The sequence below is a fragment of the Gekko japonicus genome, unplaced genomic scaffold (genome assembly GCF_001447785.1).
Source record: "Gekko japonicus isolate JY-2015 unplaced genomic scaffold, Gekko_japonicus_V1.1 scaffold885, whole genome shotgun sequence".
NCBI classification, from domain to species: domain Eukaryota; kingdom Metazoa; phylum Chordata; class Lepidosauria; order Squamata; family Gekkonidae; genus Gekko; species Gekko japonicus.
Window position 1 is genome coordinate 171,785 of NW_015167564.1, and position 27,607 is coordinate 199,391.

The 27,607-nt window shown below is 46.2% G+C and overlaps 1 protein-coding gene across 1 annotated transcript in view; it reads right to left on the reverse strand.

Moving 5' to 3' along the window:
- Nucleotides 1-27,607, reverse strand: part of COL18A1 (collagen, type XVIII, alpha 1) — a 152,329-nt gene that overhangs the window by 11,577 nt on the left and 113,145 nt on the right. The window contains exons 28-32 of the mRNA XM_015413811.1: nucleotides 16,127-16,180; nucleotides 14,763-14,837; nucleotides 4,669-4,743; nucleotides 4,493-4,535; nucleotides 3,897-3,959 (exon numbers count right to left, since the gene is read on the reverse strand). Of these exons, the coding sequence (XP_015269297.1) occupies nucleotides 3,897-3,959; nucleotides 4,493-4,535; nucleotides 4,669-4,743; nucleotides 14,763-14,837; nucleotides 16,127-16,180 (310 nt within the window). The remainder of the gene's footprint in view (nucleotides 1-3,896; nucleotides 3,960-4,492; nucleotides 4,536-4,668; nucleotides 4,744-14,762; nucleotides 14,838-16,126; nucleotides 16,181-27,607) is intronic.

A 27,607-nucleotide genomic window follows, 5' to 3' on the forward strand; every position in this document is an offset into this window, starting at 1 on the left:
CATTGCCATGAAAACCCAAAAGTTGGACACACCCTTCCTACTTGTGATTGGCTGATGGCCACGGCTAGTCATGATTAGATTGGGGTTTTAAATTGTCTGACCCTTGGAGGAGAGCTCAGATTTTCTTGCTCTCTCTACTTGTTTGAATTGCATCTGGGACTGCTGTCCCGAGGGGAAGCTAGGCCTGGGATCTTTTGTGCAGCTGAGCACATGGCTGCATGCTTGCAAAGATGGACGTCTTGCTCCAAACCTGTTGGGGCTACTGGATTATTACAAATGGACTATTCTGGACTGATAACTGTTCCTGACTTGGTAAATATGCATCTCTAATGTGTAGTTAAGGCAAAACATTGCCTAGCCTTTGTTATTTTTAAATCCTTCTAGTCTGTGCCCAGTTCTATACTAAATAAAACTTATTCTGGTTTTCTAGCTTGTCTGTTTTGATATGTAACTGAATCCCAAGCCTAGATCTTGTAGCCTAACCCACTGACCATATATGCTACCTAGGTAAAAGTTTGCACCTCTGAGTACAGTTGCTTATGTGTAAAACCCACATGCCAGCTGAGATTGTGGATCTCTAATCTCAGGCTGGCGAGGGATTAAGTAGAGATCCTGGTGGCTATAATGTTCTGAAATCCAGAGAGCCTACCTTTCTGGGTTATTGTGTGTCAGCAAGCTGCCAATGTTTGGTTTTCTTTCTGTATATGTGTGTGCGCGCTTGCCTCTTTCAATGTAGAATCGTAGATGCGCATGTCTATGTAGCTCGCCGAAACAATTATCTCGCTCAAGGCCACAGGTGGAGGCAAAGGCTTGTTAGTGTAAGGGAGTTCTCACTGAACACCGTGAGAAGAAGATAACATGAGGGACTTGGGAGTGTTAGTTCTCAGGCCAAAGGCACGCGTGGGAAACCCTGCAACTGGCCCGTAGTAGTTTGAATGTTTATTATATGCTTTGCTACTGCTTTTACCCCTCATTCTGAACAGTGATCCTGTTATGCACCTTCAGCTCTAATAAAGTTACCTTTTCATTAAAAGCGTGCTTATTATGATGCAAGGAGGAGTCTGACATTGTGTAATGTATTGAGCCAGTGTAGAGTTTTCCCCTCCATCCCTGGACTGGCCTGGGGGGCAGAATCTATACCCTCCCTCCATGGTGCAGTCCTGATCCAAACTGGGGTCTTGTGCTCCTGTTATTTAATAAGAAAAACACACTTTGATGGCTCTGGGCTCCCACCATATATTGTTTGGTTGTTTTTCATCTGCAAAAATTTACCAGGTAATCAACCCTAAAGGTCTATTGAAAAAGGCGGCCCAAACTTTTCAGACTTCTCCCTGCAAGGATGAAGCCTACATGAACTAAACTTTGATTTTCCATCTTGTATAAAGGGCCATATCCCAGTGGTTCTGTGTTTGCTTTTTATGCGGAGAGAATCCCAGGTCTCATCCCTGGTGACTCAGGTACTGGAATGGTACCTCCAGTGAAGAAAAAATGGAGAGCTGATAGCATGTGTGATGGCACTGCTCCATGACAAGCATTTTAAAAATTGTGTTTCATTCATATGCTGTAGACCTGAAATACGTCCTGTATCTTAAGGACTGCTTCCACCCTGCGAAGCATAGGAACCTGTGGTGAGTCTCTCAAATTGGGACGTGTAAATAGTCCTCCTATAGATCGATGGATGTCAGGAAATCCTTTGCTTGAACATCTGCCAGAATGGAGTTCAGAGTTTTGATCCTGAATTTTCTACTCCTGACGCAGTTGTATAGCCATTTCAGGTCCAAGATTTTCCTGGCATCCCTATTCTTCTTTGGGTCTGGGCATGATATCCTTTTGGAGTCAGACCAGGACTGACTTTTTTTAAAAAAAAAAAGGTAGATCATGTATTTTTCTCCAATAAGATATCTGTTGAGTTCATCTCCGAAAAGGTTTATGCCCCTGAAGGGAACTGCTGTCACTTTAGCCTGTGCTGCAGCGTCCCCATCCCAATTCTAAGCTTCTGGTTGTTACACTGCATGCCATGGCTTTAACTAACTGCTGCAGGATGTACAGTGAAGGTTCCGCCACTATCATTGTCTTTAAGTTCTTTTGCGACTCCACTATCAGCTGATGCCCAAGAATGTGCCACCCTGGCAAACATCGAGCCTGTTGTTGATGTCCTGATGGAGCAGGGTGAGACCTCAAAGTCTTTGCGTAAGGCTTGTTCAAATCCCCTATCGCTGGGGTCTTAGGGTAGCCTATCTACATCCACAGGAGGTCAAGTTGAGGGTCAAGCTAGGCCTGGGATCATCCACCATTGGCACCTGGAGTCCCTCTGGCATCAGGAAATAAAGCTTGGGAAAACACCTGATGGTTAGCGTTTAGCTTAAAAGGGTGTTCCCACTCTGCCTTCATCCTACTCTAAAAGGCTGTGGGCAGTTAGAGGAACAGAGGAGGCTTGCTGTTGCCTGCCTCAGCGTAGCGACCCTGGACTTCCTTGGTGATCTCCCACCAAGTACTAACCAAGACTGACCCTGCTTAACTTCTGAGATCTGACAAGCGTGGCTGAGCCTGGCATCCCTGCCACCGGAAGTTCTGGGTCAAGATCATCCTTTTCCTTAGGTCTGGAGGAACTTCTAAGTACTTGGAAAGTAATCTCATGTACAGCTCTAGAAGGAACAGCCAAGACTGTACTGGTGGTACTACTTCCTCTCCTTCCTCCGGCCATTCCCCTTCTACCCTATCTGAGGAGGGAACTGGAGAGTCTGAGTCCTTCCTGGACTTTTTGCAGCCATCGAGTCACGGACCACTTATGGTGACCCTGTGGGATTTTCAAAGCAGGAGATGTTCAGAGATGGTTTGCCTTGCCTGCCTCTGTGTCACGCCTCTGGTATTGTTTGGTGGTCTCCCATCCAAATACTGACCAGGGCTGACCGTGCTTCTTTGGTGAGCTCGGGCTATCCTGGGCTTTCCTTGCTGCCTCTGTTTCCTGGTTCTCCACAAAGTCTTGCGGGGACTGCGAAGCTTATGAGCTAAAACTCCCCCCAGTCTGTCACAGCCCCTCTCTGGCAAACAGCGGAGGAGGCGGAAGTGCTGTCAAGCAGCAGCCCCGTATGGTTTTCAAGGCCAGAGACAGCCAGAGGTGGAGGAGAGCCAACCAGGGCTGGCCCTGCTTCACTCCCAAGGTCCAATGAAACTGGGCGAGCCTGGGGCATCCAGGCCAGGGCTGCTGCCGTTCCCTGCCTCCGCGTAGCGACCCTGGACTTCCTGGGTGGTCTCCCATCCAAGTGCTAACCACGGCTGACCCTGCTTAGCTTCTGAGATCTCTGCAGGTCAAGCTAGCTTGGGCTATCCAGGTCTGGGCACAGGGAACTGGCAGGTCTGACTTGGCAGTCAGTTTCTGTTAGCTTGCCTGGGAGTGAAAGCAAAAGTAAGTCTGCCACGAGGGTCCGGGGAACCAAGATGGCCACAGCCATTTCCTCCACTCTTCCATGGCCTTCCCTGGGCCTTTTAGCTCCCTGTCTGCTCCATGGGGAAGAAGAGAGTGGGGTGGGGGAGGGCTTGTTAATCTGCTCCAGCCTGTCCCAGGTTGGGGAGGTTGGAAGCTCTAGAAATCAACTTCCCCTTCTTCCTCCCTGGGTTTCCCCCAGTCTCCCACCCTGCCCTCCTTCGTCCCCGGTCTAGGTTTTCTGGCCCCATAAGGATTAGGTAGGAGCAAAAAGGTCATAGTGCTGGGGAAGGAGATACTGCGGCTCCAAATGGCTCAATCAAGTGAGCCAAGGCACAAAGGACTTCCCTGCCTGTGCAAACTCCTGAAACTATGATAACCTTAACTGTTGTGAGCCCGCTTGCAGGGAGAGCAGGATATAAATGATAAATAAATAGGATTGTACAAAAGTGTCAGGTGGAAGGAATCTTACCTGATGGTCCCGGAGGCCCCATCTCGCCTTTTTCTCCCTTCTCACCAGGAGCACCATGGTAGCCTGAAATAGGACACCAGCATAATGTCTGACAACCCCCAAGAGCCTGCAAGAAGACACAGCTTACCACTACGGTAAGGCAGGCAAGTAACTGAATGCAACACCCAACAGAGAGCCCAGAATCACTCTGGTACTGCTAAAGTAGAATTGCAGATATGAAATGCCTTGCAAGCATGCACTGAATTCCAAACTGAGGCCCAGTACAGCAACACATTTTAAATAAGAAGAAATATAATTATTTTTAAAAACTTCTGGACAGGAACACTGAACCCAGCACACTGCTGACACTAAACCTTAATGCTGAAGAAATGTTAATGGCTACTTAAGAGGTTTCTAAGCACCCAGAAAGGCATGTATTTTGCTCTTTCCTCTGCTGATTCATCCATCAGCACATGTAGGGCATAGTGTAGGCCAATTCATACATTTCCATTTTTAAATCCAATTTCACTGCCTCTTTCATTTGCAAGAGAGTAACCTCTGTAATTTGATGGAAAAGGCCATCCCATCCCACCCTTTCCTTTAATCCAGCTCCTTACCAGGCAGGCCTGGAGGTCCAGGAGGGCCCATCTCACTAAATGCCTGAAAGTTTAAAAATAACATTGTAATGAAATGTGTGACTCCAGCACCCTTGAGATCACCACATTTCTGGCCCCAATCACAGTGTACCCCCATTTTTCCCCAGTAAATGAAATGCACATGGGCCATTACTCACATTATTGTCATAAACAGGAACTATACTGCCTGGAGGTCCTGGAGGCCCGGGTGGTCCAGGGAGACCTGGAAGACCCTAGAGAGAGCAGGACAGATGCAAGAATCCAGTTAATTTGTAAGGGCTATTGGGGCCCAAGAGAATGTTAGGTTTCTTTCACTTACCATGAAGCTTCCTTTCTCAGTGGTTCAGGAGTGGGACAGTCCGTACAGCTGGGATAAGCTCCTCCTCCAATTGCTGGGTCAGCTCCAAGCTTTGATCCAGGTGGGGAGGCCTAAACTCACTGTACCCCATCTGGACACCACTAGAAGGAAGAACACCTCTCCAAACCGGATAAACTATCACATCATATAAAACTGGAACACAACCATTAACATAACACTCAGAGAACCTAGCTAGGGAATAACCAAGTGTTGAAAACTGAAGGAACCGAGGGCAAAAAACCTCCTTTGCCTTATATTTTCATTAAGGTTCCAAACTTTGCAACACTCCATGCAAATCAGTGAAGCAAACCCACCTCAAAACTGGGTGGGCCGGACTGTCCCACTCCTGAACCACCGAGAAAGGAAGCTTCATAGTAAGTGAAAAAAACCTTCCATTCTCCAGTGGTTCAGATCGTGGGACAGTCTGTACAGTTGGAACACAGAAAAGCAGTCTGCCCCAAGGGAGGGAATTAAGCTTGTTGCGTGTTGGCGTGTTGCAAGACCCTACGGCCGAAAGCCGTCTCTGCCAATTTGTCCACTCTATAGTACCTGGTGAATGAATGGACAGAATACAATGTGGCTGCTCTACAAATGGCCTCCAGTGAGGGAAACAAATGATAGGCCACCAACGTTGCAGCCCCCCTTAAGGAATGAGCCACAATCCCATCTGGTGGCTGCAAACCCTTGGCCCTGTACACCAGAATGATGCACCCCTTAAACTTAAGGTAGAGGTGGAAACTTGTTCTCCCAGAGAAGACTTCCTGAATGACACGGAAAGCGTTTCTGATTTCCTAAACATCTTAGTCCTATCAATATAGAAGCTAAGAGGCCTCCTCACATCCAGGCAATGCCATTCCCTCTCTTTATCATGAGTGGGATTTGGGCAGAAATTGGGGAGAATCACTTCCTCTGACCTATGAAAAACCAAATTCACCTTAGGCATAAAGGCGGGATCTAAACGAAGAACCACCTTGTCTTTGTGGAATACACAAAGTTCCCTATTGACTGACAGAGCTCTAAGTTCAGACATCCTACGTGCAGAGGTGATGACCACCAAAAATAAAGTCTTGAAAGTCAATTCCTTAAGTGGACATGAGGCCATAGGTTCAATACAGCCCTCAACACTGTATTCAAGTTCCATGTAGGAAATCTATGTATCTGTGGAGGATTAAGGAGGGAGGCACCTCTCAGGAATCTTTTAACATGAGGGTGGAGCAGAAGTGACCTCACACGCCTGACTCCCTCAACAGCAGAAATGGTTGAAGCCTGTCTTCTCAGAGTGCTAGTCCTGGGACCTTTGTCTAATCCATCCTAGAAGAAACGCAGAATGGCCTTTACCAAGGCTTTAAGGGGATCTAACTTATTCTCAATATACCAGGAGTGGAAGACTTGCCAAGTGGCATTGTAGATACTATTAGTGGATTTCTTTCTGGTTGCTAACATGGTTGAAACAACCTTGTCAGAATACCCTACTCCCACTAGCACTTCCTGCTCAACCTCCAAGCTGTGAGCCTGGACATTTCCAGTTGTGGGTGTTGTGCCATGCCTTGCACTAACAAGTCTTCCTGAACGGGAAATTGCCAGGGTTCCATTATCTAACTTTTTTAGATCTTGAAACCATGCTCTTCATGGCCAAAAGGGAGCTATCAGCACCATCTCTGCCTTCTGCTGGTGTATTTTCTGAATCACCCTGTGCAGGATTTGTATTGGTGGGAATGCATATAGTAGCCCTTGCGGCCATTTGCAATTCAGAGCATCTGTTCCTCTGGCCTGGTCATTTCTCATTCTGGAGAAAAGGTCCGGAACTTGACGGTTTGACTCCGTCGCAAACAGATTCATAGTCACCCTTCCAAATCTGTCGCAGATTTGAGTAAACACTTGCTTGTTCAGTTCCCACTCTGACTGGTCCAATCTTCTCCAACTTAACCAATCTGCCAGCACGTTGTGTTTCCCTGCCACGTGCGTCGCTGTCAAGGACAACAGATGATTCTCTGCCCAGGTCATTAACTCAGACGCTTCATTGTGCAAGGTCAACACTCTGGTTCCTCCTTGACGGTTCACATAGGCCTTTGCCATCATATTGTCCATCTGGACAAGCACATGTTGACCTGACAACTGCCTGCTGCACCAACCTGACAACTGCCTGCTCAACCTCGAAAGGCCCAACTTTATCACCCTAATTAGTTGGTGCTTCTCATAGTTTAGTTTCTTCCTGGAATCATTCGCCCTGTACCATTTGCCCTCCTGAGTGGGCACCCCAACCTGAGAGGCTTGCATCCGTGATCATCAGGACCCTTGGGGGGGGGGTCTCTTAAAGGAGATCCCTGTCTGAACAGACACGGATTCAGCCACCATTTTAGCTGCAAAGGTACTTTCTCTGGTAGTTGTAACACCTTGAACCTCTTGTGCGCAATCGCCTCCTGGTAGGGGAGCAGGAATCTCTGCAGAGGTCTGGCGTGGAACCGAGCCCATTGCACAACCTCTTGGCAGAACACCAACATTTCCAGAAGGATTGGTCTTCTTTATTGTGAGTTTTGCTGTTATGTGGTCCAGGCTGCCACTTTGACTTGAAAGACCTGGAGTAGGAGGACTTCTGTCCTCTCTTCTGGTCACGAAAGGGCTGAAATCTCTTTCTAGACTTACTATCTCTCTTTTTGGATGGAAGGACTTTTTTCTTATTTTTGTCCTCTACCAAATACCTATCTAAGCCCTCCTCAGGGACTGACGCCACCTTCACTTGTGCCGAGGAATCTACATCCCAATGACAGAGCCAGTTATTTCTACGTGCCACCACACTGCATGCCCTAGCTGAAAGTTGGAGAGCATCTGCAGCGAAAGCAACTGCCAGCGCAATCTTCTTCAATTCATCTTTGAACTCTTTCGGTGCATTACTTCCCGCTGAAGCTAGGTTTTTCTGCCCACTCATAAGCGGCTCTGGCGAATAGGGACCCTGCAGTGGATGCTCTTAGCAAATAAGAAGAGGCCTCAAAATTTCTGCGAAGCGCCTACTCTATATGCCTGCCACAGTGATCCTTTGGCATCTCATCTGCCTCCATGTGCAATACCAACCCGGAAGCCAGGCTGGTAACTGGATCATCCACTATAGGTAGTTTCAATTTTGGGGGGGGGGGGGGGTGGGGGATTTTTTAATTTGCTTTTTTTAAAAAATCAAAACAAATTAGGGAGGGAATCTAATACTATAGGAGAAAGAAAATAAAACCCACTAAAAACCCAAGAGCTGGAGGTCATACATTGCTTATAACAGTATTAGCTTAACAATATAAAAGTTGCTTTTCTTGACACTGAGAGTGGTCAATCGTCATCATCAATTATGTAAACAAACCATCAAGTCTGACTGTATAGAGAGCATTACAGGAGAATCGCTAATTCACCTATAAACAAATTTCGAAGAACAGTGGCATCTCATTTTACAATTATTTTTCCCTCCTTCATTTAAAGCAAATTAATAATCATATTTCCCTCAGTAAATATAACACAATCAATTTCTCTTCTCTCGCTGTTATCTTCACTCTTCTTAAACATTTTCCCTGTGGTGTTTTCTTGCTGGAACTGGAACTGGTAATCTCAGAACAAAGTCCCTTTTTCTTTTTCAAGGACTGTAATCTACTTAAATTCGTGCCTTCAATCTTGGGGATCATTCCATTTATTGCTTTTAAAAGCCAAACTCTTGCCCGTCAGACTTTTTCGAGTATGTCCATGGCATACCCATCGCTTACAGCTTCGCTTAGTCGTCTATATACAGGCCCCAACACTTAGTCTTACTATTAGACTCTCCTCTTTAATATTGGAAGTCCCTGTGATCAAAGGCTAGTCGCTTCTCCAATGTGAACACAGTCCTTTGAAAATAGCAGCCAACGTATAACACAGTTCTTGTGAAGTAACTTGTTTTTGCCAACAGAGGGCAAAGACTTAACTTGCAGCCTGAAAGAGTCTATGGTTGTTTTGGTCACATGGGCCAGCTGCTCTTCAACTTTCTGAAGGAAGCTTGGATCTCGCTCACTGCTTCTGCTGCCTCGCCGATCACCATTTTTAAGCATGTTTACTTTTTCCAAAATTTTGCCCAAACACTTGTTTAACTCCCGGGGTCTCTCTACTACAGTCTATTGCCGTTTAAAACTCCGTCCCCATTGCAGTGGCTTTTCTTTTTTTGCTTATTTTGTTCTTTCCGGGGGAGAGTCCCCCCTCCCCCCTCACTTTAGTAAACGGGGACTCGCTCATTTTCTGATGTTCTAGCTTTAGCAGACTCACTCTTCAACATCTGATCACTCGGATCTTGCCAGGTAAGTATTTTAACGCTGTACCTCCAAGCGCTTGTCCCGGTGTGTGTAGCTTAGTCCCATTCGGGAACGCAGTGCAGAGACCTTCAGGGCAAAGGGAAGCCTCAATCTGCTGGCAGCGTGTCTGCAGAGAAGCGACCCTCAGCACCCCATGGCAAGGGACTCATCACACGAGTCCCAGAGGGGTGCGTACATTGGCACCCCCTCTCAGTGCGCTGGTCCATGAATCGTCCCCCAGGAGCGCCCTGGGGAAATGGCCACCATCAGTCCACCAAAACCAGACTCCCTCATTATATTATAAACGTTTGCTGGGAGAGGCAACTCTAACTGAAAGTTTTGGCATCAATTTGCCTGACCCCAACTGGAACTCTGACTCCTGTTCTGTAGCATCCTTAGGCTTGGATGTGAGGTCTAATGTTCTGAGTACCTTAGGAAGGAGTCTAGAATATAACTCTTGGGGGGGAGCCTGGATTGGACAGAAGGCATTACTTCCTCCTCTTCCTCTGACAACTTCCCTTCCTCTTTCTCGGGGGAAGATACTGTAGACTCTGACTCCACCTCCCTGTTTTTTTAGGAGAGGACTATGGGCTCTAGAGGGAGACTTAACTCGCTTCCTTTGCCTGGATCTAGGAGGGGATCTAGAACTGCTGGAGGATATATCTTCCCTGCTAGGTCTGGACCTCTTAGTTGTTCTGCCCCTTTCTAAGGAGGATCCAGTAGGATCAGAGCCCTGGAACGTGTCCTGCAGCATCTCCTTGAACTCCCTTCTAATCTCACTCCTGAACCAGTTCATAAGTTCAGCCTTCTCATTTTCCCTAGGATCCACTTCATGTGTCTCCATTGCTTCCTGTGTGGCAAGGGAGACAGACAGTCTGGGAAAACTCAGGTCACTAAGGGAGCTGTCTCTGCCTTGTGAGCCTTCTCTTTTGGCTTGGTCAGCCATCTCACTAGGCCTGCAAAAGGAAGTGAAACAGAAAGCTCAATGAGGGAGTCTAAAATGCCCACCGCCATTTTTCCCGCCTAAAAAAAGCCTCTCCATAGGAACAGGGCACTGCAAACCTTTCTGAACTGGGGAACAATTTTGTCACTGGCCTCCCTGGAAAACCCTCCCCAGTACAAACCAGTTCTAAATGCCCTCCAGGAGATCCTAAGGAGGCAGCCACACAGGGTTAGGCATGGCCGGGAATAAAGGTTCCCCCCGTGCCGCCTCCACCAGCTTCAGGAAGGACTGGGGCTACCCATGTCCCCCACGCCGCCTTCCCCCCTTACCCCTGAGTCCCTCCCAACTGGAAAAGGACTGTAAAGGGGCCAAGGGAACTCACAGCAGCATCGACTGGGCTGGGAGTTTTCTCTCCTGCCTTCGACCACTCTCTGATGTCTGCTGCGGTCAGGGAGCCATCCGGAACGGCAGGGCCCTCCTGCCGCTGGACCGCAAACTCAACCGCACCCCAACCAGCACCAAGGGGCAGGCCCTCCACCCCACGGGTGGGTAAGGCCAGCGGGAGTCTGCAGAGGGCCACTGGAACACCGTGGCAGCCAGGGACCTCCCAGAGCCAAATCGCCCTCTTTTTCTCTTCGCCACCGAAACTAGCACTCCCGCGGCTCAACTTCTTCCTTCTTCTTTCTTCTTCTGTTCACTGCGCTGAAGAGTGCTTCTGGAGTACGTCCTGCTCTGAAGCAGGGCCAGCAAGAACTGGGAAGCCTCCAGGGGATAAGCCCCTCCCCACCTGGATCAAAGCTTGGAGCCGACCTGGCAATTGGAGGAGGAGCTTATCCCAACTGTATGGACTATCCCACGATCTGAACCACTGGCGAATAAATTAAGCCACTAGCCAATTTCTGCTCTGCTGTAACAATTCTGCAGCCTGGCTGCCTCCTCTTCTATGTATTAAAGCTGTTCTTATTTGCACACAAAATATTATATTATGGCATCTGCCCCCAGAATGCATTGTAGACTCAAAGAATGAAAAAGCAAGGAGGTAACACACTCCCAGAAACATCTGTTACAATTTGCTCCATTTTGTTAGATGCAGAATTGACAACTATAAATGTTAATTTTCTACCTCTAGCAGATGACAAAACCTAGGTTACAATATCAGCTTCCCCCCAGCTTATAAAAATTCAAACTCTATCCTCAAGGTTCTCAATATTTTACGGATACATATAGTCTATGCACCACACAGAGAGATAAACTGCTGTGCATTTGGCATGCTTGCATAATTTTTTCTAGTAATCTACAGGTCAGAATAAGCATTTTGCCATCTTAATGATAAGCCGAGTGAAAAATGGCAAAGACAAAGGGCAAAGACTACAGCAAACTGGCCCCCCATGACTGATTCACCAACAAAGGATGCCAGAGCTAAACATTCAGAGATGAAACTCGGTTAATGTTAAACGTGCAAAAATCTTTAGTTGATCATGTAGTATGCACACAGTTCTGTACAACACAGGGCACAGCAGGGTACAACACAGGGCAGTGTAGCTCCATCTTAGCAGGGTGGTTGCCTGCAACACACATTTTATTCCTAGGAGGAGACACACTTATCTCTTGAAGCAGAAAAAGCCATCCATTAGATGCATTGCTTTGGAAGACATGAACTTAGATATACGTGGAACAGAGCAGTGGCTCTTTGCCAGGGCACAGATGTGGAATAGTCTGAACATCAAACTGCACCCCTGAGTTCCTTCTGGGCTTCTTCTAAGGTTTCCAGCTCTCTAACCCTTCTGGATCATGCCCATATGGTTTCAGGCCCAGGGTTTCTCTGACGGTCTGTACCTATGTACTTCTATTTTCCACAGAACACTGGGTTGGGAAACTCTACCCCTACGAAGGCCAGCCATCACCCCCCCCCATACGCTTTGGGTTCCCCCCCCCCCCCCCCCCTGGCCGTCACATGAAAAAATCAGATGTGCTGTCAGTGATGACTCTGGATAGAAAATCCGTATTTCTCTTCTGGGCTAATGAGAAGCAGGCCCTCTTAAAGAGCTTGGTATGTAAGAGTCTAGTTCCTATGTAAGAAGGAGGCTTTGTTCAGTCTCTAAATGATGAGCTGTGGCTTAAACGTGCCATGGAAGCTGGGAAGTGAAAGGCATTTTGCCTAAGCTCAGATACACATGATGTGGAAAACAGATTTCTGGCATGACTCCAACCCCGGCATTATCTGTCTGTTTTCGCTTCCATCTTAAAAGGTTTTTATGCTCTGCTTGTTTCACTGATCCGTACTGGAAGCTTCTATATGGTAGTTATCTGGATTTTATTTCTATTCCGCTTGACTCACTGTGTATGTAAATACTTCGTAATAATAATAATAATAATAATAATAATAATAATAATAATAATAATAATAATAATGTGGAATAGTCTGAACATCGAGTTCCTTCGGGGCTTCTTCTAAGGTTGCCAGCTCTCCAACCCTTCTGGATCATGCTCATATGGCTTCAGGCCCAGGGTTTCTCTGACGGTCTCTACTTATGTACTTCTACATAAGAACATAAGAGACGCCAATGTTGGATCAGGCCAAAGGCCCGTCCAGTCCAACACTCTGTGTCACACAGTGGCCAGAAGTACTATTTTCCACTGAACACTGGGTTGGGAGACTACCCCTACGAAGGCCAGCCATCACCCCCCTCCATACGCTTTGGGGTTTTTTTTCACTCTGAGTTTTTTAATATATTAAATACAATGCGAAATACAAAACAAAGAATAAAAATTTCAACTTATCCATACATAAATACAGTACATCTACTCACATACTATCATGCAATTGAACAGGTTGAACTTTTAAGCTTTAACATTATAACAATTCAAAAATATAACCAGTCTCAATAATGTGAATTATTAGGAATTATTCCTTTATCTGCCAGGTAATTTACCACAGGAAACCAAAGAGCTTGAAATGTCTTTTGATAGTTAAGCAAATTAGCTTCAGTTGAATGGTTCATTATTTTGCTTAACAAAAAGTATTCCCATAGTTTATTTTGCCACATTTCTAAAGTCAGGCCTGATCATTCTCTCCATTTTTTTTACAATTAAAATTCTTGCAATCACAAGAAGGTATGAGATTAATTTTTTCCTTACTTGTGTTTTATCCAGGTTTCGACCAGTGGGAGAGAAGGGCTATTTCCAGTAATTCAGGTAAGTTTATTCCCATAATTATAAATATTTGTTTCAAAATCAGGAGCCAAAATTTTTAATGACTGGACAGTTCCACCAGCAGTGTATGTAATCTCCAATTTGGCTGCAGTTTTTCTGACATTTTGGGCTCATTTTAGAATTAATGCGGTGGATTCTTGTGGGAGGAAGGTACTGTCTATTTATGACTTTGAAGGAATTAAAGCTTATATTAAATATTTTAGATAACATACTGGGAAATTTCCAAATTTCAATCCAATCATATTCTTTTATTTTGTTTTGACAATTCAGATTCCATGTTGTTTGGTATTTCATTTTTGAAGTGTGTACTGAGGAGATCAGAATTTTGTAAATATTAGAAATTAGACCTTTAGTCTCTCCAATTTGTTTCTCCAAAAGGAGTTCAAATGAAGTCAAGGGTCTTGTGAAAGTTCCAGTATGCTGTAGAGTGCTGATCATGTGCTTTGTTTGCAAATATCTATACCATGGGACTTTTTCTCCAATAATTGTTTCCAATTCAGCTTTCTCATATAATTTCCCCTTTTTAACTAAATCTCGTATGTGAGATATCACAGCTTGTTTCCATTTTTTGAAAGCTATAGTTTCTTGTCCTGGTGTGAACCAGTGTTGGTTTGTAAAAGTGGCCATTTGAGAAATATCAGGGCATAAATTTTTCCTATGTTTGTTCCATATGTTCAATGAATTTTAAAGAATTTCATTATCTTGTATTGATTTTGGTCTGAATTTGGCTTGATTCCAGAAAAGTTCTGATAACTGTAGATGTTTAGAGAAGGATTCTTCAATTTGTTTCCATTTACAATCTGTGTTGCTATGTATTGTCCTGACTATATTTGACAGGTTTATTGCCTCATAGTATAATATTAGATTTGGAAAGTCTAATCCTCCCACCATGGAGGGTTGAGTTAAGCTTGCAAATTTCAATCTAGGGGTTTTATAAGCCCAAAAGAATTGACAGAGTGGTTTTTGGCACTAAGCTAATTCCATTTTGAGAATGTTTCTTGGAAGGGCTGTTTTGTTGTTGTTGTTCATCAGGTCTTTAAGATCTGTTCCCATGTCGCTTTACATGGAATTGGGCCAGATAACAATTGGGTTAAAATGGTCAAGTAAGAAGGCTGGCCCTGTCTAATACTTTGGATTTGAGTGATGGCACACTTACTCAAATAGTTGCTCACTATCGCCTCAAAATATATTGTGGGACCTGCTCTATCCTCATTTGATATTTGTACTGATGCTGTGACAATCATGACTAATGTCAGCAGACATATCATTGCCCTTTGAGGAGACTCAAATTGATCATGCCTTCTTTAGTTAGGGAGGCTACCATTGTAAATGATTTAAGTCAGTAACTCTAGGTGCTACTGAAGAACAGTTAGCATCAAAGCTACTACACAAGTCCTCAACATAAACTGTATTGTCCGGTGGGTGTTCCAGTTTTATACTCACCATTAAGCCCCGCCCTCCAGTTGAGTCTGCTGGGTCACCTTTTTCTCCTTTCAACCCATTCATTCCAGGCCGGCCCTGCAGAGAACAAGCAGCAGCTGAATCGACTGAATGGTTCCCACAGCCCTGACGTGGGAGGAGTGTATCAGTAAGAGCAGAGCACCTGCCACCTTTCTCTCTCTCAGAAAGAAGAGGTCTGAGAGCTTATAAGTCTCCTGGGAACAGAGTGGAAGAGGAGAGGGTAGATTCTACATATCCTCTGATAACTATAACCAGAATAGAAACCAAACCGCTAAGCACATTCAGTATTAAGTTGTTCTAGACAGAACACTTTGCAAAAAATTAAGAAGACCCCAATGGAAAGAATGGAGGCCTGAGTCATAAAGTCCTACCACGGGAAGCAAGCCTGAAATCAGGTTTTGTTTGCTTTGTCACTTTAAAAAAGTGTAAAATAATGACTAATTGGAACAGCAAAGGTGATCAAATACTGCGACGTGCACATAATATTTTGTGAAAGAATTTTTTAATTGTCTATGCTTTCCTTTAGTGAACAGGTGTTATAGGAATTTAATACAAAGCAGAGATCGTCATACTTTCTTCCATTCTTTATAATGATTCAATATATTGACAATGCTTTTGTACATGCTAAAAGTATTTTTTTAAAAACCCTCTTCACTGGTTCGACCTATGTCTGGTACTGATGAGAATCTTCCAAGTCAGCACCATGAGTTCTCTTTGGCCATCCCTTCCTCTTCCCCAGAACAAGAGCGCCCTGGTTCCACGCAGTCACTTTCCGCCATAGGATCCAGGCCACTTTCTTCCTGGGAATATGAACTTTTGCCCTGCAGTTGTCCCACTAGTTGACTGTCTTTGTCCAGCCATGAAGCAACCTCCTGCCAAAAGCGATTCACCCCTCTACTTTGTACAGTTGCAGTCACACAGCCTCCTCTGCAGTGTCCAAGGAATTATTCTCTTGGTCACCCCAGGGCTAGGTTGTAGGCTACAACAGGAGTGCAATCTACCATATCCACAAGGATGTCATTTGTCTATGCACACCCTTTAATTCTGACCTCATCTTGACCACTCCAGCCTTCTTATCCCAGGCAGCCCCTAAACCCAGAACCATGGTACAGCACTTCCTATGTTGCACACTGAAAAAAGTGCAGACACAGGAGTGGCGTATGAAAGCAGCAAAAAGTCTACAGATATCACTATTTCTACAGACACCCTTCTAGTCCCCGCCTTGTGAAGAAAGCAGCAGTTGTTACAATTTACTGCAGAATCAGTAGAATCGACTCTTGATTCCTCTTGCTCCCTTAATAAGAAAACAATCCACACTAGAAGAAATCTAATAAAACAATTCTTACAGGTCTTCCAGGAAAGCCAATTTCTCCTTTCTGTCCATGCTGCCCAGGTGGCCCCTAGAAGAAAAAGAAAGGAATAGAGGACTGAGTAAGAAAGATGGACAAGAGGTGGACATGTGAGTCCCTGCGAGGCTCTAATATTGTTTGCTGAAACAGGGCTCAGAATCATAAAGCTTTCCTGAGTAGTCATATGAAAATTGTTGCACAAAACTACACCTGCTGATGTGAGCACAGCACCATATGAGGAAGTTTTTTTGATTATAAAAGGATTAACAACAACAATTAGAGTGGAGAGCTTATTTCCACTGCAAGAAATATTTATTATTCATTAACCTTCACAAAGATAGACAAGAGTCAAAAATAAAAGGTGACAAAAATAAAATCAGAAGTCTAAATGCAGCATTCCAATAACCAGTGTAAAGAAATGGAAGAGAAAAACGAAAAGGAAGAACAAGGTCTGTTTCACAAAATCCAAAGAATCAAAGGGAAATTTAAGCCAAGGCTAGGAATGCTGAAAGATCAACACAAAAAAAAATTAACTGAACAGGACAAAATAAATAAAAGATGTGAACAAGACTCTGAAGAATGAAGTATGAGTCCAGGGGCACCTTTAAGATCAACAAAGTTTTATTCTTTTTTAAAAAAATTATTTTATTTAAAAGATAACATCAAATATATTGAAACTATAAATATAGCATATAAAACCGTGAGGTTGAGATGAATAAACCCTGATCGACCATCAAAACAAAAAGCTCTGCTTATATTCATATCAAGTCAACATAATTCTCATCATTTCGTGATATGTCATTTCCCATCAAATAATGAATAACAGGAGACCACAATTCAGTATATGCTAGTTTCTGTTGATCTGATCTGTTCAGTTGTGCATTATTCATAAGTTTACCTAAAATATAAAAGTCCCACAACTTCCAGGCCATTGATCTATCGTCAGCATTTTCTGATCTTTCCATTTTGAGGCTAGCAATGTTCTAGCTGCCGAAATTAGAGTTGAGGTCAATTGGTCGCGTTTCAGTTTCCCAAATGGCATCTTCCAATAATCTAATAGCAAAACCTCTGGCAGAAGCGGGAGATCCATTCCTGTGATATTCTTGATGTGTAAGAAGATACCTCTCCAGAAGTCTTGTACCTATTCACAAGTCCACCAACAGTGGAGAAAATCTGCAACACAACCACATCCCTTTGAACACCTGGGAGAATTCTTTTCATGGATGTGATGCATTCTTGTAGGCGGTAAATACCATCTTGTCAGTAACTTAATATATTGGTATTTAAGGGAATATATATTTGATTTGAAACGTACTGCCTCCCATATACCTGGCCAATCCTCCTCCGAGATTCGCTGTTGACAGTCAGTCTGCCAAAGCTGTTGGTAGGAGTAAGCTTTCAGCATTTCTGATCGTAACAAAATATCATATAATCTAGAAGGTAGACCAGATGTATGCTCGGGTATATTTTTGAGCAAGATTTCAAAGTCTGTGAGAGCAACCGGCAGTGCCGGCTCAAGCCCCTCCAGCCCAACAGGCACCCCTGAAGCAAGCCCCGCTGGCACAGGTGCCACCAGCACAGGTACCGGTTCCTGTGCGGCCCGGGGCGCCACTGGGGCCAGTCCCTGCTCCAGTGGCCCCAGCCCTAGACTGGCTGAAGGAGTTGCTGGATGCCATGTTTGACTGTACCCCTGAGAAGTTGCCCTTTTTTGTGCTGAAAGTGCAGACGTTTGTGCAGGATTGGGGCCATCTCTTTCCCACCGAAGAGCACCAGGTGGATTACATCGGGTCAAAACTGCGAAAGCGTGCAGCCGACTGGTATGTCAGCCTCCACAACGTACGTGGACCTGAACTCCACGAGGTGTGATCATTTATGTGGGCGCTCCGTCGGCAGTACGAGGACCCGATGGAAGGGGAGAAGGTGCGCAATTACATCAAGAACCTGAAGCAAGGGAACCAGTCGGTGCGCGAGTATTCTGATGTTCAAGATGCACGCAGCCAAGATCCAAGGCTGGCTGGAAGCGGTGCTGGTCGAGCTGTACCGGCTGGGCCTGAGTGACCAAATACTGGAGACCGTGCTCTGTAGTGTGCATCCCGTCTTGCTGAATTCTTGGGTGCACGAGACTGGGGATGCTGAGAGCTGCCTCCAAATGATTAAAATGCATGCTCCTAGGGTGTACCCGAAAACTCCCAGGGCCCCTTCTAAGGTGCTGCTGCCAAAGCAGACAGAACAAGTACAAGAGCTGTGGCTGTGGAGAATCTGGGCATTATGCCACCTCCTGTCCTGCAGTCCTCGCCCCCCCCCAGCCCAGAAGGGTCTCGAGAAGACAGGGGCCGAGACCCCTTCACGCAAGGGGGGGCACAGCCGAAGCTCCCAAGGGCTCTGCAGCTGGGCACCGCAAGAGGAGGTGCCTCTTCCAGTGGGGAGGAAAGCCCTGAGCCAGCGGGAAAAGCCAGGACCTGTTGTAAAAGGCGCAGAGCAGCAGGTCCAACAGCAATCAGTGCCACAAATGGTGAGCAGTAACCCTCTGTTTTTCGTGACTGTAACGGTTCTTAACCCCGAAATGGGGACGCGGGTGCGAGTGAGGGCCCTGGTAGACTCTGGGTGTGTGAGAGACTTGATCAGCCCTTCAATAGTAACAGGGTTGGGTGTCCCAGTGCAAAAGTTAGCCGAGCCCCTGACTTTCATTCAAATGGATGGCTCGGCTATGAAGGAGCCGTGTAGGTACCAAACAATACCTATTCAGATGGGGACTGGATCCCACTGGGAACACCGGGATTTTGTGATAAACCCAATGACACAATTCTCCATGGTTTTAGGCAGTCCATAGTAGTGCAGCCACGATCCACACATCTTGTGGAGTGAAGGGACTGTGAATTTTGTGGCTGAGGGGTGCTAGAGCCACACTTGGTCACCTGAGTGGGGAGAAGCCCCCCACAAACCCTTGGTTTGGGTCTGCCTGGCACAAGAGGAGTTAAACTCCATCCCGAAGGACTATAGAGACTTGGCCAGAGTGTTTGAGGAAGAAGAGGCAGACAAGTTGCCTCCTCACCGTAATACAGATTGTACTATTGAGATTTTGCTGGGACATAAGTTGCCTAAAGGGAAGTTATATTCTATGAGCCCAGCTGAAAAAGAGGAGCTGCGAAAATTTATTGACAAAAATCTGGCGCAGGGCTTCATCCACCCCGCCTCCTCCCCGTTTGCTGCCCCAGTGCTCTTCTGGAAGAAGAAAGACGGAGGGCTCCGGCTATGCACGGATGACCGAGGTTTGAATGCTGTGTCAGCCACTAACGCTTAACCCCTTCCCCTTAGTCAAGACCTCTTGGCAGAGGCAACCAAGGGAAAGATCTTTACCAAACTAGATCTGCAGGATGCTTACCTCTGAGTGTGCATCAGGGAGGGGGACGAGTGAAAAATTGCATTTAACACTCCATTAGGGCAGTTCAAGTACCTGGTCATGCCATTTGGGCTCCAAGGGGCCCCCAGAGTGTTTATGAACCTGATCAATGAAGTATTGCACAAACACTTGTTCAAAGGGGCACTCATTTACTTAGATGACATTTTACTGTATTCCCAAGATAAAAAATCACATGTGAAACTGGTGAGGACACTCCTACAGGCACTGTATGATCACAAGCGGTTTGCTAAGCTGTCAAAATGCGAGTTTCACCAGATGGAAGTTGACTTCTTGGGCTACCGTATTTCTCCTAGAGGACTGGAGATGGACCCACATAAAGTAGCCGCTGTATTGGGGTGGGAAGCCCCTAGAACCCGGCGCCAACTCCAAGGGCTCTTAGGCTTCATGAATTTTTACAGAACCTTCATCTCCAATTTTGCCCAGGTGAGCCTGCCCCTGACAGACTTATTAAAGACTAAAAAGAAGGGGCAAGCCAGTACAAAACCTGGGGTGCGCCTGGACTGGACAGCAGAATGCCAGGAGGCGTTTGATAAGTTCAAAGCACTGTTCAGGTCAGAGCTGGTGCTTGCTCAGCCAGATGAAAATAAAATGTTTATTGTACAAGCAGATGCTTCCAACGTGGCCATGGGTGGGTCGATACTCCAAAAGGGATCAGATGGGAGGCTTCACCCCCTGACATATGTGTCAAAAAAGTTTAATGTGACAGAACAGAACTGGGCAGTGTGGGACAAGGAGGCAGCGGCCATTAGGTTGGTGCTTTCCACTTGGCGGCATTGGCTGGAGGGGGCACAGGTGCCTTTTGAGGTGTGGACTGATCATAAAAACCTCGAGGTATTATGCACCCCCCAAAACCTGAACACCAAACAAGGCAGATGGGCAGATTTTTTCTCAAAGTTCTGCTTCACCCTACACCACTTACTGGGGAAAGCCAACTCATTGGCAGATGCCCTGTCCCACCTACCACAGCACACCAGCCAAAAGGAGGAGGTGATTGACTCTTTATGTTCACACACTCCCAGCTGGGAGGGGTGGTAGTCACCAGGAGCCAGGCTAAAGCGGAGCACGGAGGGGGGACGACCCGTGGGTAGTCAAATTCAAAGAGGTCACAAAATTTAAATCTTCGTGGCGGAGTTCTTGGAGATTGCCACCTCTGTATGGGACTTTGGAAATTCCAAAGGGGGTCTTCCTCCAAGGCCCCACCCTATGGGAGGTGGTAGGGGAGTTCCTTTCTGCTGTTTATTCTTTTTATTTAAGAGTAATTAAAAGGCTTAATATATTATAGATAAGATATAAGAGAAACTGTTTGGGATAACAATAAGTATCATTTTATTAAGTTTGTATAATTTGAGTTGGAGTTTAAGGAGAGAAAAAATAGTGTGTTAAGCGAGCACTGGCAATGACGGGGGGAAAATCATTTTGTTTCTATAACCATTATAACTTAACAGCCATTGCCAGTGATAATGGTGTATTAGAGGTTGTAACAGATTATATAGCATTATAAAAAGTGTGATTTGTGTTGTAAGCATGTGATAAGGAAAATTTTAAAAAAATCAAAAAAAAATCAAAGAGGCGTTCTCTGACGCAGATCGGGAGGTGGCCTCTGGTGCTCCTGAGATGTCACAGGGTCCTAATGGCTGTTGGTATTGTGGCTCTAAACTGTTTGTGCCTGCAGCCCTACAAGGGGCGGTGATGCACTCGGCTCATGAATCGAAGCTGGCGGGGCATTATGGCTATCTAAAGACTTTACATTTACTGCAGTGCCAGTTCTGGTGGCCTCACATGAGGGCCGACATTTCCCAATACATGGGCTCCAGCCAAATGTGCCTGATGTGTAAACCCTGGCCTGGAAAGCCCCCAGAGTTGCTCAAACCTCTGCAGACGCCCAAACACCCCTGGGAAGTGATTTCCATGGATTTTAACACTGATTTGCCACCTAGTAAAGGGAAAACTGTAATTTGGGTGGTGGTGGACTTGTTCTCTAAGCAAGCACATTTCATTCCGTTCAAGCAACTGTCAACCGCCAACACCATTGTGCGGATGTTTATGCACCATATTGTGAAATTGCATTCAGTGCCAAGTAAAATAATTTCTGACGGGGTCACAGTTCGTTGCCCGGTTCTGGAATGGAAGGTTTTTTTCACTTACCGTGAAGCTTCCTTTCTTGGTGGTTCAGGAGTGGGACAGTCCTCATGCTTGGGATAAGCTCCTCCTTCCATCGCAGGGTTGGCTCTGAGCTTTGATCCAGGTTGGGAGGGGCTTATCCCTTGGAGGATTCTCGGTCGTCATCGAGCCTGCTACTCCCGCCAAAAAGGCACTCGAAGGAATAAACTTCTCCCCGAGAGTGGAGAGACTCAACAACTGATAAAGATTAACCTAAAATGGTTAGGCCTTAAACTTAGCCGAATGCTTCAGAACTTCCTCTGTAACCAGTGAAGCTAGCCCAAAACAGGTGGGCAGGACTGTCCTACTCCTGAACCACTGAGAAAAGAAGCTTCATGGTAAGTGAAAGAAACCTTCCATTCTCTAGTGGTTCAGATCGTGGGACAGTCCTTATGCTTGGGACATAAATGAGCAAAGTACCCGAAGGGAGGGAAGATGCTTCCCCATTTACAGAGTGTGTTGAAGTACCCTACGGCCAAAGGCTGCTTCTGCTGAAGCTAATTTATCCACTCTATAGTGTCTGGTAAACGAGTGGACCGATATATGGTCTCCAAAGTAGGAAACGACCGATAGGCTACTGACGTCATGGCCCCCCTAAGGGAGTGTGCCATGATTCCCTCAGGGGGTTCTCTCCCTTTGGTCTTGTAGGCCAGAATGATGCAGCCCTTAACCCATCTGCTTAGGATCCAGGCAGATACCTGTTCCCCCTGGGAGGACTTTCTAAAGAACACAAAGAGTGCCTCCAATTTTCTCCATCCCTTAGTCCTATCAATATAGTAGCTCAGGGCCCGTCTGACGTCCAGGCAATGCCACTCCCTTTCCCTGTCATGCATGGGATTTGAGCTCTAGGAAGTTGATACTCTCTTGTGCTTCCTCGGTCGACCAGACTCCCTGTGTCATCTGTCCCCTTGAATGTGCTCCCCGTCCCAAAAGGCTTGCATCCATTGTCATCACAAGTCTTGGGGGATCTCGGAGAGGCGACCCATGGCTGCATCTGTGTGGCACCAGCTACCATGAAAGCTGTTAGTGTACCTTGGGGGGGAGTTGTAACAACTTGTGTCTCCTGTGCGCTATTGCTGCCTGGTATGGAAGCAGGAATCTCTGTAGAGGCCTGGCGTGGAACCGAAACCACGGTACAATCTTTTGACAGGACACCAGCATTCCCAGGAGCTTGACTACCATCATCAGATCTGATTTGGGACTCTTCAGAACTTCTGACAATAAGGATCGGACTTTCAACTCCCTGTCCTGAGATAGGAAGACCTGACCCTGTAACGTGTCTATCTCCACCCCCAGGTGAAGCAGCTGTTGGGAGGGATGGAGGTGACTCTTTTCCAGGTTGACCACGAAGCCATGTTCCCTCAGAGTTGTTACTGTCAGATGAGATGCCTGTACGGTCCCCTGGAACAATGGAACTTTTATTAAAATGTCGTCTAAATATGAGAAAAGTTGCACCCCTTTCAGCCTGAGGTGTGCAATTAAGGTCACTAGCACTTTCATGAAGACCCTCGGTGAAGATTTCAGCCCGAATGGGAGAGCCTGGTACTGGTAGTGTTGACTGACGTATATAAATCGTAGAACCTTTCAGTGAGAGCTGTGGATAGGTATGTGCAGGTAGGCTTCCGACAAGTCTATTGATGTCCGGAAGTTTCCCTGTTGTATGGCTGCCAAGATGGAGTAGAGGGTTTCCATTCGGAACTTCCTGTCTTGTATGTGCTTGTTGAGCCATTTCAGGTCCAATATGGCCCTGGTGTCTCCATTTTTCTTTGGCACTACAAAAAAGATTGAGTAAACACCCTAGCCTCTCTAGGAGGGAGGGACTCTCTCTATGACCCTGATATCTAGAAGATGTCATATGGTCTCTTTGGTTTGAAGATGCTTCAGCCGGTCGCAATTCTTTGGAATTTGAAGGAAACGGTGTTGGGGAAAGATAGAGAACTCCAGCTTGTATCCGTGAGTCACGATCTAGAGGACCCACATATCAGTCACCAACTGATGCCAACGATCTGCAAAACACTGGAGCCACCCTCCTATCCCCATTAAGTTTCCTGGGTTTGAGAAGTCATGCAGAGGTTCCCTTCTTAGGGTTCTTGGAGGAGGATTGCTCTCCTTTATTAGAAGTGAAGGGTTTGCTGTTGTGTTGTCTAGGTTGCCACTTGCCTTTAAACGGTCTAGAATAGAAAGGTTTCTGTCCTCTCTTTTGATCTCGAAAGGGCTGAAACCGCTTCCTGGATTTGACATCTCTCTTTTTTGACGGAAGGACTTTTTTCTTGTCCCTGTCCTCAATTAGGTATCTGTCAAGGCCCTCTCCAAATAGGCTCCCTCCTTTAAAGGGGACTGCTGCTACCTTCGCTTGTACTGAGGAATCTACATCCTAGTGGTGGAGCCAGATGTTTCTTCGTGCTGTCATGCTACACGCCAGTACCCTGGCGGACAGCTGAAGTGCATCCAGGGTAGCATTTGCTGCGAAAGCTAATGCAAGTGCAATCTTCTTTAGTTCATCTTTAAATTCTTTAGGTACGTCACTGTCTGCTGAGGCCAGGTTTTGAGCCCAGTCATAAGCTGCCTTGGCGAACAGCGATCCTGCTGTGGAGGCCTTGATCAAAGAGGCAGAGGCTTCAAAGCCCTTACACGGTGCCTGTTCCACTCTTCTGTCTGTGTGATCCTTCGACATCCCGTCTGCCTCCATGGGTAAAACAGAGTTGGAAGACAGACTGGTTACTGGTGGCTTCTGGCATCAAGGAGTAGAACTTGGAAAAAAGGTGATGATTAGCCTTGGGTTTAGCAGGTTCTTCCCACTCCGCATTCATTATATTATAAAAAGAAGCTGGGAGAGGCAACCCTGGCTGAGAGACTGGAAGCACCCCTCTGGAATTCTGACTCCTGCTCTGCCTCCTCTTTAAACTTAGACGTAAGATCTAGAGTTCTTAAGACCTTGGGTAGAAGGTGAGAGTATAGCTCTTGAGGGAAGAGCCTGGATTGGACTGAGGGCATCACTTCCTCCTCTTCTTCTAATAGTTTTCCTTTCTCTCTTTCTGAGGAAGAGATGGATTACTCTGCCTCTGCCTCTCTGTTTTCCATCCGGGGGCTGCATTCCCTAGGGGAGGGCTTGTGTTTCTTTTGCTTATCTCTGTGCGGGGGCCTAGAGGAACTAGATGAATCATCTTCCTGGCTAGGCCTGGCCCTCTTGGAAGCCCTACCTCTCTATGAGAGATTGCTGGGGTGTGTCACATTGAAAGGTTTCTCTAAGCATTTCTTTAAACTCTCTTTTAATTTCACCCCTGAACCAGTTCATAAGTTCAGTTTTGTCTGACTCTCTGCTTTCCTGGTTCAGTGGATCCACTAATTCCTGTGAAGACAGGAAGACTGAAAGTCTAGGCATAATGAGATCCCCAAAGAAGCTTTCCCTCTCTTGGGAACAGCCTTTTTCAGCCATTTCTGCCTGCAGGGGAGGAGTGAAACAGAAACTACTCTCAGATTGGGGGGGGGGGGCTATATTTTATATTCCTCATCTGCAGGGGTCATTTTGTAGAAAAAGAGGTGCAGGAGCTCATTAGCATAACTCATTAGCATAACTTGTTTGCATATGCCACACCCCCTGACATCACCAGAAGTGTGTCAGAAGGCAACACCCACCGCTCAGGCTCCACTGGACTGTTTTGGATTGCTAGCTATGGTGTGGGGGGGGGGGGAATGTGCAGATCTGTCCTGGCAGAGGAGGGAGAGCTTGTACCTGAATAAAACTTGGTCTTAAAGGTGCCACTGGACTGTTTTGGACCAGGGGGGCGGGGGGAGCTCTGCAGCTTACCTGGCTGCTTCCTGCTCTGACTGAGGGCTGCTGGGAGCAGGGGGCAGGGCTTGTTGCATGTGCCCACCCCCTGGGCTCTTTACTGCCGGAGCTCCGCTCCTGTGCGCTCCTGCAGGAAATGACCCCTGCTCATCTATAAAGCAGTCCTAGTAGCCAATAAAGGTCTCCCCTTGCCTCTACTCTCGAGGCAGGGCCCACCCCAACAGTAATATACCAGAACAGTAGCAAAATGGCTGCCACCATTTTCCTGCCAAAAGCTCAGTGTCTCTTTGCTGTGGAGGAATTCGTTCTGCCCCCACGGCTCCAGTGAATGGCTCCCCCCCCATGTCTTGGGGAAGGGTCTAGTGCTATGAGGTCAGGATTCGAAAGGCACTCTCCTCCCCCTCCTGACCCGTTGGCCCTGAGGCCCACCCAGCTCTTCTCGCAGTACTCCCTTCCCAATAAACGGAGCTCTGTAAAGATGAACTCCATTGTCCTCCTTGCAGTAAGCAGACAGAGGTTCTCTGGAAGTTCATTCAGTGCTTCTATGCTGCCCCCATAAGATGTTGGCAGAGGGAATTCATTTCCTTCAGTCGCAGTTCTTAAGGGTGGGCTCGGTGAGGAAAGCTCCATCAAGTCATCTGCAATCCCCACCAAAGGAGCAAAGCGAGTAGACACTGGGATGGGAGAAGGTGCATCACGAGAAGACGCAAAGTAGTCTCCAATCTTGGCTTGCTTAGTGGCTGGTGGAGAGTCAGCCTCCGTTTCTCTTCCCTGCTTTTGGAGTTTCATTCTCATCTGTCTTAAGGTAAACCTGTTACTGTGTTGTTGTCATTTAAGCCAAATAGCAGGAAACTGGAGTTGCAGGCAGGGGCTCACAGTCCGTATAATATATACTGAAGAAATTGCACTCAAAAAGGAAACAGCTGGCACATATAGAAGAGCAAAAAACTCTCAAAGGAAAGCTCTCAAGGCTAAAGCTCCTCCACACGTCCTTTGACTTATCAAAATAGTGCTAAAAACATGCTGCTACAGACCACTGTTTAGAAAAGTAATTATACTGCATAAAAGTCCAGCAATAAATTACGTAAAATAAGATAAAATAACAAATTTGCAAGTCACTTGCGTAGCGTTGTGTGTCAGAGCAGCTGCCTCGATGCCATCCTTCTGTATATAATAATTCTGTTTTTGGTCATGGACTCTCCTGAACATTCCACACACTCCCAAATCAGTTGGCTCCCTGATCTGTCACTCAGAAGCTGTCCCTATCCACTGGCTGCGTTGCCTGAGTCTCGCCTCCAATATTCTAAACAGTTTGCCGTTCCTCCTTTCCCTTCCCTTTCCCACCCCACAACAGACACCCTGTGAGGTAGGTGGGGCTGAGAGAGCTCTTGAGAGAACAGCTCTAAGAGAACTGTGACTGATTCGAGGTCACACCAGCAGCTGCATGTGGAGGCGTGGGTAATCAAACCCGGTTCTCCCAAATTAGAGTCTGCACTCCTAACCACTAAACCAAACTGGGTCTCTTAGAAATAGAACATCTTTATAAATAGATTTTTTAAAAAAAAAATAAAGAAAGAAAGAAATAGAACATCTTTGTATTATATCTGGTTTGGTTACTGCATGAGCAGGAATTACCTTGGAACTCATGGTAAAGTGGTTTGGTGGCTTTGCCAGGTTTTGGGGAGGTTGCTTGAAGTTCCAGGTGCTGGGACTGGGAACAACATCCCTGTAGGGCAGTTTCAGTCCCGACACCACTACTAATGAAGGTTAAAACAGAAAGTGCCAAAGCAGGATTACAGCTGAACATAAATCAAACCTGAACTCTCCCTATAAGCTCAAATGCCCAAACTGAGGCTATTCTACTTCAGTCACATCATGAGAAGATGAGACTCACTGCTAGGAAAAGTAAAATAGCAGGAAAAGAAGACCCAACATGAGATTAATTTATTCAGCGAAGTCATGGCCCCCCATTTAAAAGACTTGAGCACGGCTGTTAACATTAAGATGTTTTGAGGGTCATTAATTCATAACAGCTGAACATTTATGGGTTGCCATAAATTGGAAATGACTTGACAGCATAACACACACACAAGGCTGACATTGAAGA